General features: G+C 51.8%; 1 protein-coding gene across 1 annotated transcript in view; it reads right to left on the reverse strand.

The window, feature by feature from the left end:
* Positions 1–3573: 3573 nt before the first annotated feature.
* LOC133350696 (PH domain-containing protein DDB_G0275795-like) overlaps positions 3574–15324 on the reverse strand; it is a 64406-nt gene continuing 52655 nt past the window's right edge. Inside the window, exon 3 of the mRNA XM_061565339.1 lies at positions 3574–12095. Coding sequence (XP_061421323.1) covers positions 10265–12095 — 1831 coding nt within the window. The 3' untranslated portion in view covers positions 3574–10264. The remainder of the gene's footprint in view (positions 12096–15324) is intronic.

Below are 15324 nucleotides of genomic sequence, written 5' to 3' on the forward strand. Positions count from 1 at the left end.
ATCCCCTCCATTAGCCGCCATCTTAGTCAGGGGTAATTCACCAGCCCCCTTCTCTACCATTACACGCCATCTTAGTCAGGGGTAACTCCCAGCTCCCCTCCCCTCCTTTACCCGTCATTTTAGTCAGGGGTAACTCCCCAGCCACCTCCATTAGCCGCCATCTTAGTCAGGGGTAACTCCCCACCAGGTTTCTATTTGGTGTTTGAACATCTTAACACTTCCGATTTCAAGCGTTCGTGACTGCAGGGATTCATATACTTGGTTATTTCGGCAAAGTCACATGATTTTACCGAAATAACCAAGAATATCTTAACACCTGTGTTTTTTGGCCAGAAATTATAGAACCTATTCTTATGTTTTCATACTATGAAGCTCTTTTTTCACAGAGAGTAACAGACTGCAACTACACGATGGAGCCGAGAGAAATGTCATTTTGAGAACGTTTCACCTGTTGTGTTTTTCAGTGTGTCCACAATCATCCAGGGAAAGTGTTAACTGGTGTGTTAGCCGACCCTCTGTGTTGCATTACATTTCTAAGTTTACCAGCTTTGTTATCTCATTCATTCACACCTAATGACGGTTGCTTGTGTTGCAATCCAAACGGCGTATTCTATTATTTATTTTATTTCTGTGTGACTTTACCGAAGTAACCAAAGAGTTATTTCCAATAGTTTGTGATCGTTTTTGGTGGTTGTGATCGTAATAATTATTTTTTAAAACTCGCCTTTAGCCCGTCAAAGCATCGGTGTATTGCAGTTAATCTGAAACATGCAAGCGAAAAGCAGAGCGCGATATTCATTGCATCAATTGGTGTGCAATTTGTAAGGGCGCGGTGACACAGAGCTGTTTTATTTAAAGGTTATAATCCCTTGTTCATCACGATGTCCTTTTTACTTCTATGTCTCAATAGCGGAGGCCACGTGACGTGAGGGTTCTGCCCATGTGGAGTGACGTCAGCCGCTAATTAATATTAATGAAGGGGGGTGTCCATTTGGAAGACGTCACCTGTTCATGATTATTAATGAGGGGGGCTGGCCGATGTGGAGTGACGTCACGCGCGGGACACACAGACATTGTTGGCTCATTATAGCAGTAAATAGATTGGTGATCCCGCTACTAAGTTTGGCAGAAAAAACACATTCATCAGAGGACCCTAAAAGGAAAAGTCTTATTTTAGGTGGCATTTCGAGCAATAGCCCTTCAGAGCACATGAATGCGCCATTTATGCACTTTAATGTAGTAATTATAATGATCATAGATTGGATAACGTCGTTAATGATTAACTTCACCATTGATTATTCAGAACCAGCGTGGTGAAGAATGGTCAAAACAACATTCATAGCTGACACGGCACCACCAATTAGAAGGTCAACACACATACAGGACGCATTCTTTCGTGGATTGAGAAATGTAAATCAGTTATTTTAAGACGATTTTTTAAATAAAATAGTGTGGGTGCCATTAAACTTCCCAAATATTTCATCAATATTCCCTGCACGCAAATGCTGGATTACTTAAAACTATTATGAGCGAACCACGTATGATGGCTCAAAGCCCACTTAAACATATTCGAGCAGAGAACCCCACGCGGATGAAAAGGAAATTGGATTGAAAGCCAGAAATTCATATGAAGAAGTCAATGCCTTCGATGTCATCACACCTCTCTATGGCTTCATGATACATCCTGTACTTGTTGCTAAGCAACAGCCGACCTCCAATGTCTGCTCTTTAAGTCAAATCCTACCATCTGGCTTTGGATCTTCTCCCTTTTTTAATGCCTGTTTGCCCAGGAAAGCCTCCCTGTGACTCAAGACTTTCATTTCAGGAGGGTCCTGCCGAGTCTTCTACAGTCGGAGGCGATGTTGCTACGTAACACAATTTGAGTGATTTGTCGAAATTGTTTTCAGCATCGGGATTTTTTCACATTAGCAGTTGCGTTTTAATCATTTGTGTTGTTGCTATGGGCAGAAAGTGGAGAAACCTATACAGACAATGGGGAGAACATACAAACTCCATGCAGAAAGGCGCCCAGGGGTTTCTTGTCGTGAGGCACGCGTGTTACCACTGCACCACCTTGCCACCCAAACTTGTCATACACAATTGACACGTCCATCAAGGACCACTCTTACATTCTAGATTTGAAGCTTTCGTGACTGCAAGGATTCATACTCTTAGTTCTTTCGGTAAAGTCACGTAGGTAAAAAATGAAATTAAAATTAATAAGAAATAAAACAATAAAAATCACGACGTTTCGGAGGCAACACAAGTCTCCGTCATCAGGTGGGACCGTCACAGCCAGATTAGCTGCATCAAGTGAGGGAGGGATTCAAGGTGTTAAGCTCTTAAGTACCAGTGGAGGGGGGAGGGGCCCATCAGAATGTGGTAGCCAATGAATGGAACGTATCGGGAGGGGGGCGGGGCTAACAGAGGGACGGGGTACTCGTGGTCGTGGTCAACGACGTGTTTGTGCGCAAGTCGCTGTAGATGTACATAATAGGAAAGGAACAAAAATGCCCATGTTTATACCAGTGTTGGCTGACAATAAAGAGAGTACTGTTAAACGTTAGGGATGTTAACACTCGGTAAAGTAAAATAGTGCCTGGTTGGAAAAGGGAAACATGGGTACAGGCCCCACTATAAACATTATCCAATCCCCAAGGGAGAGGTATCTGGGTCAACGGTGAGGATGGCACTGGCCAAGAAACTCCGAGAACTGGCTAGAAAGTTCCACGAGAGGGCGTGGCTGGAGGCGGAGCCTAGCAGCACCTGCGGCTATATAAGCGGAGGCGGAGGAGGACTCGGGGTCGGTGTGTGGAGTCTTGGGTCCGGACTGCGTCGCTGCTCGCCGTCATCTCTCTCCGTCGTTCGGCCACGTGGCGGATCTCCTGCGGAGTTCCACCGCCCTTACCGGCGCCCCGTCAGCCAGCGGCGAGGCCGGAAGTGGACGGGCGGAGCCCCGTCGTGTGATCAACCGTGTGTGTAGTCTGTAGCAACGTTAATATCCAAAGTGTGTACTCGGAAGAGCTAGAAGATAACGTTGGCCTGTACTGTGCCCGATTATGAAATCAAGAAGAATACCCTCTACACGACGTGTCGCCGAAGTCGCTCATTACACGATCATAACGATGATGCCGATGTTTGATGCTGCTACACTGTGCCACCGCTCCACCCGGCCTAACACGCTCTTATTCAGGGCGCCACAGTGGCTAGGAGATGTTAACTCCCTCGCCTAGTATGCAGGAGGTCGTGGGCTCGATCCCGGCCCTGATGCCTGCTGCTGTATATTTGGGGTTTGCAAGTTCTCCCCGTAGTCGCGTGGATTTTTCTCCGGGTTTTACCTTCATATTTAGAGTATTCGGCTGCAATTAATTTGCACATGATAAGCCACTTCCTTGAGCAATCATTTGTCAGCAGATCACTTCTGAAAAAGAGCTACATAGCTCAGTGGGCCTTACCTGATAAAATAAAAATAGTTCAGTTTCAACTTATAGTTTTATTTCCTTACTGAGGGCCAAATAGGACTTTCAAATACATTTGGTGGGCTACATATTAACACACACAGACACACCTCATTCACTTATGTCACTGCAAGGGGCACTTGCTGATGCGGGGGGGGGGGGGTGTCCATCCCCTGAGTGAGATGGATGGAATTACAACAGCAGCAGCTACCACAAGTGTAAACGTAATACGAGCACGAGATCGGATTTAATTGGAGGTGGTTCGTGACGTCCATGACAGGAACTACAGTGCCCTTGGAGCCACGGGATAACAAGAAGCCAGGTTCATCGTCATAATTTTCATATCGGGGCTCTACAACACATTCGACCACCGTTGTGTCGTGAAATAGCGAACACGGTGGCGTGTAACATAGTATAGTATCGACAAAGCTCGATCGTCACAACTCGCTACTCTAAGGAACATCTGCCAAAAAATATGACCAAGCTGAAGCGTGTACAACATTCGTTAGCACGCGTCGTGACGGTCACTGAAAGATCCGACCATGTCCGTCGAGTGCTCGCCGAGTTGCATTGGGCTTCCGATTGCTGAACGAATACATTATGAGGTCGCACTCATTACCACACGTAAAGTGCTTGCCACAAATGAACCATAATACCTTGCTGATCTCGTTTAGGAACATAAACCATCATCACGCAAACTCCAGTGGTCATCCTCGCAGCCATCGAACAAAGATGGCGGCCACCGCATCGCGCGGCGCTTTCAGATGCGCTTGCGCGGCCGTCTGGAACGCTCTTCCTTCCCATATTAGGACGTCAACTGGAGCTATGATGCGCTTTTAAATCTCGATTGAAAACTCATTTTTTAAGAACTGCTTTTTGTGTTTAGTTTGTTGTCCTTCCCCCGCACCTCCGATTAGCACGGTTGGCTACGTACGGTGCGGAAGAAGTTCAACATACACTGTAAAGTATGATGATTGAGGTCAAGAAAACGTGAGATTGTCCTTGTTTATTATTCGACAGTAAAGCGATTTCCACCTTTAATGAATACACAACCTCTGCTTCACGGCACGAGAGAACAAACGGGAAAAAATATCTACGGCTGCTGTTTTTGGCAAACATCACTTACTGTAAGTCCTCGTTTTTTTAAACAATTGAGTGTGCACGTGCTTGTGTGTTTGGATGCATGGCAGTTGTGTGTCTGTGCCTGTGTGTATTTAATATACAATTATATCTCTAGGCTACAGCGTGTATCCGTAATACAGAGTTGTGTCCTTTCATCATCGAGTGCAATTGTCTCTGGAGATGAAATTAACTTCCTATTATTCCAGGCTCACAGTGAATGCATGGGCAAGATGCAGAGCCATGAACCAACACCAATACTACTTGACGTAGCATCACAGCAAAGTGTTCTACTTTTCTAAACCAATTTCCCCTCCCGCATGTGTTGTATTCTCTCAAATAATAATAATATGTATTTGTCTATGAAACAACCTAACCCCATGACCACTTGTACCACTTAGCATGGTTTTAAAATCCAGAATAGAGCCCTCTGTATCCTATACTGCATATCATACATTACGTTTACTTTTCGTGTGTGTTATATATTTTTTATATTTCCACCATACTCAACGTACTACCCTGCCTCTTCAACCTAGACAGACACTGCATATAAAAAAACAAAAAATGTGAATATAATTACGCGTGTGTATCACAGGGGCCTCGAAGGCTCTCGATCTCTCTACACCGTTTTACCTTTTACTGCATACCGTGAATATATGTTTAAAAAAATCGACCTATATGCCTAAAGAAGTGCTCACAAGACACTTGTTGTTTTATAAACAGCACGCGCGCGGTGAGTGTTTACGCATCAGACGGGATCGTCATTTCAACCAATCACACGCAACGCGGCCACTGCGTGTGGGATAGTATATATATTTTTATAATAATCGTGAACACTGCTTCTCAACAAATCTGCCCGTATGTGTCGCAGATGAAGTTTGTAATAATTCTTCACCATAGAAAAAAAAACACTCACACACAAGGTGCTAAAACTAAAGAAGTGAAACCCTCTCTATCCGGCCGGACAAAACTCGCCAAACTCTCAATAGTTCTGTTTTAAATACCATTAGGGGGTTCTACTCGGCCACATTAATCCCTGCAGGGACGGTGAAGCGAGTACAACTTTATCGGACGTTTTAACGGTTGTCTCTATGCAGGGACAGCCACCGGTCGTAGGAATGTGGAATTTCCTTCTGCCGCTGACTCGGCACCGCCCGATGGAGATGATCACCGGCCAACGTTGGAGACCTATTCGACTTAAATATTTGAATCGTCCAAAACAAGACCAACCACTCATATGCAATTGGTAGTTTATGCCAGTAGTGTTTTTGATGTGGATCCGGAGTTCAAATCCAACGCTCATCATATTTGTTCAAGTGTCCGTCCGATTCACTTTAACAAGTTTTTGTACCTTCTGTTGCTACATTTCCACAGTGCTTGTACAAGGTGCGTTATAGTGGGCGACATAAAGAGACACAAAGCTAAACGCGAGTTCGTGTGACCACGTCCTCCTGAATGCACGCCCACGTTTTATCAAAACAGCGAAGCTAAACAGGTTTTGAGCACGGATAGTACTTGGATTAGACCACCGTGCGTTGTAGGCTTGCAATGCGAGGTGGCCAGGAATTGGCAGGACAGCAATGGGTTCTTGAATATAACTGTGCAGAGCTCCGAGTTCCGTGTTTTTGTTTCCTGCCACACGAAGCCAAACATTCGCAGATTTGGCCCAATGTTCCAATGCGGGCACCTCTTGAAAGTCTTGAAACTCAGTGAGTGGGTAAATAAAGGGCACAACATGAGCGAGGTACCATCACATTGTTGAGCAGCATGGAATGTCCCATCTCTGAACTATAGCGATGTCGAACTCAATGCTTGCACGTGACACGTGCCACCGTGTCTAATTCGCCGACGTGGCTGCCGCAGAAAAAAAAAGACATCTGTCACCAAAAAGTTTGTGAGGGTTGTCCCCCGTGTGTACCTATTGCTCCCTCAATGAATACTACGAAACACAATCTCTCTCTCTCTGACAGACCGTTTCCATCGGCAGATTATCGAAGCCTTAGCAGCCATGTTCATCCTACATGGGCAATTCGTGGTTTGTTGGTGTACAGCACCTCTTTCACTGCGCTCGCCGCAAAGAAAAAGAAAGAATTGCAAAAGCAATTTTCCTGCGAGAGCGAGGGGCCCTTTAAGACGTTGAGAATTCTTGTGCGATATTCGAACTGTGTGTGCGGAGCCATACTCTGTAGCTCAGCACCCGTTTCTCTTGAATAACAGAAAAAATGGGTCTCGCCAAGACCGTCGGTGACTCAAGGTGTGTCCACTGTAGGACATTGGTCCATGTGGCTTGTGCCATGTGCTATTATTCACGAGTAAAGCATCGCCAATTAGCCGCACAAGCTGCCCGTGTATTAATAATGAGAATCGATATTTGTTTATACAGGAGATGCCAGAATGCTGGACGTAAATAAAACATGTGTCAAACCCCCTGGCACGAGTGAAGAACTTTCTGACGTCACCGTGTGTGCTCGTTTTTGTACAAAACGCACGTTCTCACGCTTGTTTTTAATTATGCAATCACACATCGTGTTCGCTGTTTGGAGGGCGATTTCAATAGCGGAGAGGAGGCGCGCATTTGAAGGGGGCTTGTTATTGACAAATATTCGCATTCACCACTTTTATTATTTTTCACAATTGCCTTCACTGCAGCTTTCCCCGAAGTGACATTCGGCATCTGTTTGCCGTATCATCGCCAGCCATGATCAATCCATTGCGAGATCAATGCCTCCCCAATCCGTCTTCATGTCTCACCGGTCAAGCGAGCACTCAAATATAAGTGCTGTAAATACCCCCTTTTTTAGTGGGCCTCATATCAGGGTCATCTTTCGGGGTCCGCTTGCGTTCGACCGAGTTCCGCGTCTCTTCGAACGCGTCTCAGTCTGATAGATTTGTTGTGGCACTATCAACGCTAAAACTGAAGATAAAAATAAACACGCGACACAGGTGCCTGGGAAATCGCCAGCGGTAGGGCTCGGGGTACAGCTGGGGCTGATCAATCCACTGCTGGATGATGACCTAACGCTGCGCGGTTCTCCTGGAGCGGTGTGGGGGGGGGCATTACTTGACCATTCTTCATTACTCTGCGGTCAGTGTGGGTTGGCAAAGGTGGGGGGGAGCATACAATTACAGTACAACACTGCATTTTGCTGCACTACTCTCCGCTGTCCACAGTGCCGGTGCTCGTTTGAGCACAGGGACAGAGTTGACCCTTATTAGAGTCGCGTTGTGTGTGTGCGTGCGTGTGGTGTGTGTGAGAGCCAGCAGACACAGAATAATAGAACCCAGCGGCTGTTTGTAAGACTGCAGCCACCGGTCGCTGGGATGAGTGGGACACGGTGGAGACGTCAGCTCGCAAACAAACATCGACTCCGCAGTGAGCACGTCCCCGCAGACACACACCAGACTCTCGCTGCCGGCGGACTTTTGTTTGTTTGTTTGAAACAGTGGCATCTATACGCGTGTATTTTTCTTGTTAAAATCAGCGCTACGCACACACCGAATTGTGGACACCGACAATGAGAAGTGAACAACAGCAACAACACCAACATGAGAAGGCAACCCGGGCGGCGAAAGCTCTGCAGCAGGCGTGGCTCTTGGGGCTGTGTCCGGCGAGTCGGTGACGAGTTCGGCGTGGGGCGCTCGTGCCGGCGGGTGGCTGCTTGACCAATCGGTTTGAAGACTCGGGCTGGGGCGCTTGGTTGGCGTGCGCGCTCGGCTACCCACCGCTGCTCGCCTCTCCTCCTGCCCATCAATAGCGGGTGGCCTTTACGTCATTTGCATCCGTTGTAATTCGTCGCTCCTCGGCACACGCGCACACACACAACTCGGTGCGTGCATCGTGAGCGCAGGAATCGACTCTGATGGGCGAATCCGTCGTCACGCGCAGAAGAACATTCGGCGGCACAGATCGCTGCGTTTGGTGCCGCGACGCTCGAGTGGCGCGTGCACCACAGCTGCGGCACAGCCAACGGGCTGCTGCGTCTGTGTTTTCTAAACATTGCGCTTGGCGGAGTGTGTGATCAACCTCCACGATTGATGGGTCGCGCGTGCTCTCTCCTCCACGACATCCACGCGGACTCAACGAGCCACGCCTGCCACTCTAGATCTGTCGGCTCCCACCAAACGGAACCTCTCATGAGTCCCATCGTCTGCGATTTTCTCAAGATGTTTGAGGGCTTCCATCGAGTCTCATCCTGACAAGTTGCCATCGCTCCGAGGGAGGGGCCGTGTGATGTTGAGGTGGTTGCGTTAGAGAGACGTGGGGGTTCCGTCTTGTATTGTATCGGACCCAGCGGAGGGGAGATGCTGCTGATGTCACTGAATGATCAGGCGAGAGCGCTGATGGAAGTCAGATCTGACAATGGTTCAATTATCAACAGCAAGGGTTGGCGTGAGTGATGAGTGAAACCCACGACAGCAAATGGACGACCGCATGGCACTGAATTCTAAGCAGAACGTATTTGCTTATTTCAATTTAAACACGCGAATGTTTCGGCCAGTGACGCACCATAGCTCAACGCGATTCGTCATCCCGACAAAAGCATTCGGTAAACGAGCAGGGCTGTGAACCCCGAGTCGGACAGACAACACGACGTGAATTGGGTGCCCAGGCAAATCACTGGAGGTCTCTTCAGGACTCACAGCGGCAGGGCTGGCACCAGGTGTCCCGGTTTGGCTGGTCGGTCAGGGTCAGGGTCACTGTCGGGGTCAAAGCGAGGTCCAGAACTTGTGGCTGATCGGCGCGTTGGTGGGGGCTTTCGGAGAGGCGGGGGATTTGGCGCCCGTGACCGGGTGGGCTGAAGCGATAGCGGCGAGTTGTCAGCGAGAGAGGCGTAGAACTTAGTGCACGGCTCGGCGGCAAGAGGGTTGTGGGCGAGCGTTTGTTTGGCTGGCACGACGCTTTGTCGTGCCCCCATGTTCTACCAGCGCCTCGTCTCGGCGCTGGAGGTGGCGGTGGTGGCGGTGGTGGCAGTGGCCGTGGTGGTGGTGGAGGTAGCCGTGGTGGCGGTGGTGGAGGTGGCCGTGGTGGAGGTGGCGGTGGTGGAGGTGGCCGTGGTGGAGGTGGCCGTGGTGGAGGTGGTCGTGGTGGAGGTGGCGATGGTGGAGGTGACTGTGGTGGAAATGGCGGTGGTGGCCGTGGTGGAGGTGGTGGTGGTGGAGGTGGCCATGGTGGAAGTGGCCATGGTGGAGGTGGTGGTGGCCATGGTGGAGGTGATGGAGGTGGCCGTGGTGGAGGTAGTGGCTGTGGTGGAGGTGGTGGAGGTGGCCGTGGTGACGGTGGTGGAGGTGCCATTGTGGAAGTGGTGGTGGTGGAGGTGGCCGTGGTGGCCGTGGTGGAGGTGGTGGAGGTGGCCGTGGTGGCGGTGGTGGAGGTGGCCATTGTGGAAGTGGTGGTGGTGGCCGTGGTGGAGGTGGTGGTGGTGGAGGTGGCCGTGGTGGAGGTGGCCGTGGTGGAGGTGGCCGTGGTGGAGGTGGCGGGGGTGGCGGTGGTGGTGGTGGCGGTGGTGGAGGTGGCGATGGTGGCGGTGGTGGTGGTAGTGGTGGCAATGGAGGTGGTGGTGGTGGTGGTGGCAATGGAGGTGGCGGTGGTGGCCGTGGTGGAGGTGGCCGTGGTGGATGTGGCCGTGGTAGAGGTGGCCGTGGTAGAGGTGGCCGTGGTGGATGTGCAGCGCTGGGGTTGGGTGCGCTCAGTCCGCGATGGAGTTGGCGCGCGTGCAGCACCGCGGCTGGCGCACGTTCTGCAGCACGGTCCGCAGCACCGCGGAGTGTCTCGACCTCTTGGCTCGACCTTTCGCTTCCTCCACCCCGGGCGGCTGTGGCTGCTGCTGCTGCTGTTGCTGCTGCTGCTGTTGCTGCTGCTGCTGCGACTGCAGGGGCAGCGGTTGCAGCTGCGCCTGCGACGCCTGCCGCAGCTGCTGCTGCTTCTGCAGCGGAGGCGGTGGCGCCTGCTGCTGCTGCTGCTCGGGCGGTTGTGCCAGCTGCTGCTGCTCCTGGGGCAGCTGCTGCGTGGCGGCCACGGTGCTGTCGCTGCGCGTGCTGCGCTCTCGCGAGTGCTGCTCGATCTGCTGCTCCAGGTGCTTCTGTATGGCGAGCCCCAGCACCTCGACGTCCATGGAGGCTCCGTACACCTCCCACGTCATGCCCTTGTCGTCCCAGCGCACCTCGCGCACCGGCGACTTGTCCTCCTCCTCGTCGCCCGAGCCGCCCTCCTCCTCGTCACCCACCGCCGCCGACGCCGTCGGGCTGCGGGCCCGGTTGCCCGAGCCGCTCGACTTCTTGCTCGCCCTCGTCGCCTTGGTGCCCTTCTTCCCGCCGCCGCCACCCCCCAGGTTCACCTCCGGGTAGACGTGAACCGGGGAGGTCCCCGAGGGGGGGGTCCTGGGGCTCGTGGCCACGGAGCGGCGGCTGGGGGCCGCTTGCGTCGCCTGCGTCTCGGCGTCGCGCTTCTGCTGCTGCTGCTGCGTGTGGCACGGGGACGTCATGGTGCCGACCTCCCTGCTCTTCGATGCGCACTCCTCAAGCTTTTGCTGATGCTGCTGCTGAAGCTGATTTTGCTGCTGCGGCTGAAGCTGGAGTTTTTGCTGCTGCTGATTCTGCTGCGGCTGTCGTTGTTGTTGTTGCCGTGTCTGCTGCTGTGGCTGATGCTCTGGCTGCTGCTGCTGCTCAAGCATCAGTTGCTGCTGTGCCTGCTGCTCAGGGCGATTCGACCGCAACTCGCCGTGCTCGTTGCGTGATCCCGCCTCGAGCACCCTCGCCTCCGCGTGGCCCGAGGCCTCTCGCTTGGGCCGGCAGCCGTGCCCGTCCTGGGGGAGGCCGCGCGGTGCCGGGGCCGCCGAGGGGACGCCGGCGGCTCGCGCCGCGCTCACCTCGGCGCCTCGGCTCGACTCCCCGGCTGCGTCGCCGCGAACCTCCGCGGCGACCACCTCCGCCGCCCGGACCTGCCCGACCCTCGGATGCGACGGCTCCGTCGAAGAGGAGGAGAACGAGGGGGAGTCGAGGCAGCCGTTTTTGGCCGCGGAGTGGCAGCGGGGCGGCTGCTCGGCGGCGCTTTTCCTCTGCCCTTGGCACGCCGCTCCCGCCCCCACGACCTCCTCGACCTCCTCACTGACCTCCTCGCTGACCTCGCTGACCTCCGCGACCACCTCCCTCGCCGGGGTCGCCATCTCCCCGGCTGCCCCTCGCTGCCTCGCCTGGTCCTGCGCTGGCGCCCGTTGCGCACACGATCCCGACGAGTTGGACGACGGGGACGTCGGAGAAGCCGTCACGCACGAGGAGGACGAGGAGGACGAGGTGGAGGAGGAGGAGGACGACGAGGAGGAGGAGGAGGTTGAAGAGTTGGCGGTGGCCACGGCGTGGAGGTGTTCGCGGTGGGCGGGCGATTTGACCGCGTCGGGCTGGCTGGGATCGGGGATCTTCGTGGCGAGCGCGCGGGCGGTGGGGTCCTGGCAGTTTGACAGCTCCGAGGTCGCTGGGACGGGCACCGGCTCCTGACGCATGTCAGACGCCATCTCGCCCGCCCTGGTCAATCGCACGCACGCAGCGCGCACGCAGCACACACGCACGCAGCACGCACGCAGCACACACGCACGCAGCACACACGCACGCAGCACGCACGCAGCACACACGCACGCAGCACGCAGCACACACGCAGCACACACAGAGACGCGCGGATGTTGAGTGCGTTCCGTTGCAGGTCACGTTCCCGTCACACGCACGAAAGGGCACGGCTCCTGAAAAGCGTTGCGCGATTCCAAAGGCAATCGCTTCCTGTTATCATCATTGAATGGCTCTGTAAGATCATGAGACGAAATCACACAAAATGCAACCGAACTCGTTAGATCCTGAAAGGTAAGCAGGCTTCAGCTTGGATAGTGCTTGGATCGGTGCCCACCAGTGGAGAGAAGTTCGTTGTACTGTGCTTCTATGCCCCCTGCCTTCACCAGCCCCAGCCCGCACTGACTGACGTGGTGAAGTATGGCCAAACACGAGTGTGGCAACGCCCTCATCCTGCAGTCCATACTTCGAGGCTGTTGGGAGGGCACTTTCCCCCAGCTCTCCCCGTTACCCTTGAGATCTCCACATCCCATCGCGAGGTGCAATCCAAATAGAATTACGGTTTTAAGTTTTTTTGCTTAAGAGGTTTCACCCTTGTTAGGCATCATCGGCATAACATAATGCGAGTTTTTGTTCTTAAAAACTATTTTTATTTTATCAGGTAAAGCCCTCAGATCTATACTGTTATTTTCCAGAGGCGATCTGGCCACAAATGATGGCTCAACAAAGTGGCTTATCACGTTGAAATGTATAGAAGTCAAATACTCTAAACAAATATCTCTAAATGTGGAGGGAAAACCCGGAGGACCCGGAGAAAAATCCACGAGACCACGGGGAGAGAGGCACCGCAAACTCCAACTATACAGCAGGGGTCAGGGTATAGATCTTACCCACGGCCTCCTGCACACCAGGCGAGGCAGTTAACATTTCGCCACCACAACGCCCCAGCAATAATGAAAAATGTACCCTGTGCCGATCACCAAAAAACCTTGCTGCCGCAAATATTGTCTCATGGTCCCATCGTTACACGTTGCGAGGTCGCTTGCTGATCCTGCATGATTGACGTTGTAATCCCACAATCCCTTGTAAGCCTTACGCTTTTTTCTAGTTTTTTTTCTCGTAGCGAAAATATTTTGACTTCTATCTTACAAGTCCCGATCACAAAACGCTCGTTAATCCAACTGGCCAAACATCCCGATGTAGCAGGACCCTCTTAAAAATGAGTTTTGAGACCCAGCGATGCTTTCCTGGATAGATAAATCGCATTATTGTGCCACATTGCTGATAGCTTGTGGAGAACTTCAACCAGCAGTGGATTGTTCAAGGTGGACGACGATGATTATTTAGATAATTTTGCTGCTGTGGATTTCCACATGATAATCCACTTCGTTGAGCTATCATTTGTGGCCAGCTCGCTTCTGAAAAATAAGCTCATGGTTCAGTGGGCCTTGCCTGGTATGAAACAAAACACGTTTCGTTTTATGTGTCTATTTTTTCAGTGATTCGTTTACCTTGCCTATAACTTACACTCCTATCGTGTTTTTTTATTGTTAGTTGGTGGAACGTTCTGACTTGGCCCGACTTGACACCCGTGAAAAAGGGCTTTATAGCTCTAATTATTCCAGTATAAATACATATTCAGCTTTTGATCATTGTTCTTTTGTGGCGATCGAAATTCATGTTGCAGTGTGCGCGCGCGTGTGTGTGTGCAACCTGTTCAGAAAACGGCATCGTATTTGTGTTACGTTCAGTGCCAAAGTGGCGCGCTTAATCAGACCGCTGGGTATGCGTGTTTGAAAAGGTCGCCTCGATATTTTTCGCTTACAACTTACGGCTACGCGGCCGCCGTAGTAACGACTGCAGCCACGCAGTTACAAACGAACATAACACAAAAAAAACGCCGCGATAAATCAAACGCATTGCTGGGCAATTGCACTGCGTGCTTAGCGATGCGGCGCCAATTCACGAATATGCAGCTGCTTGGCAATGATTTACGGATCGATGGCTTGCGGACTGAGCGCGCCGCCGCCGCAGCCGCCGCAGGAGATTGAAACGGGGGCTGAAAAGTGTGCGGAGGGAAAATCCTCGGACGTGAAATGACCACCGAGAGACGGCGGAGGTCGGAGAACAAGAAAGGCGAGTGAAAGGCTGCACATTCTCCCCGTGTTCGCGTGGGGTTTTTTTCTCCGGGTCCTCCTGCGTTGTTTTTTTACCCTCCGCATTAAGAACCAACATCATGCGCGCAGAATATTTGGCCACTGCTTTAGATTGCCACGCAATAAGCCACTTCGTTGATCTTTCATTTGTGACGGCCAGGTCGTCTCTAAAAAACAATAAGTGCTACGTAGCTCAGTGGGCCTGCCCTGGGAAAATAACTACAAAAAACGGCTCAGTTTAATAGGTCAAGCTCGTGTCGAGGAGAAAGTCAGTTGGCTTGCGCCGAAGACGCGTCGCTAGGAGGGACGGTGACCCGAGCCACGGGAAGTGTGCGGCGAATTGGCTGCCAGATGGAAATGGGGACAACGCGCCTGGACAGGACCACCGCTGTGGAAATGGAGCGATGAGACCGGTCTGTTACCATCTCGTTTGTGTATCGTTTGTAGATGGTTTACTTTTGTTGCCTCTTTCGCAGTTTCATCTGTTCCATCGGCCTCGCCGTAACGTGGAGGTAAATCGAGTGTATAAATGGTGAACACGTTTTTATTTTTTCTTCATATGCACGATTTTTGACACTTGTGTCGTCACCACGTTGTTGAAGCTTTCAGGCATCGTTGAAAGCTTGACCCAAAGAGTGACCAACGTAGAAGTAGGAAAAACGGTTGCGCAAAGAAGAGGACAACCTGACGGTGATGCAGGCAGTGATGATGAGAAGGAAACTGGCACTGTATGGACACACGCGTGTAGCATGAACAACAACGGGAGAATTCAAAGTGTGGTGTTCGGGAAAATTGAAGGAACCGGAGGAAGACGTAACAGAGAATGGCTTGACGATGACAGAAAAGATTGGTGACGGAGAGATGTGGCACCACTTGAGGAGTATTGGCACTACAAGACAGAGAGGAAAGTGGGGAAAACAAACGACGAAATCTGCAGTGGACACTCACGGGGCCATCTGCCCATGGATCGTGATGACGATGATGATGAAATTCGTAATTATAAATATGTATAGTACTGCGGTCAGACAAGACAGGGC

This window comes from Lethenteron reissneri, chromosome 34 (genome assembly GCF_015708825.2).
Source record: "Lethenteron reissneri isolate LAM-NWPU_2019-01 chromosome 34, ASM1570882v1, whole genome shotgun sequence".
NCBI classification, from domain to species: Eukaryota; Metazoa; Chordata; class Hyperoartia; order Petromyzontiformes; family Petromyzontidae; genus Lethenteron; species Lethenteron reissneri.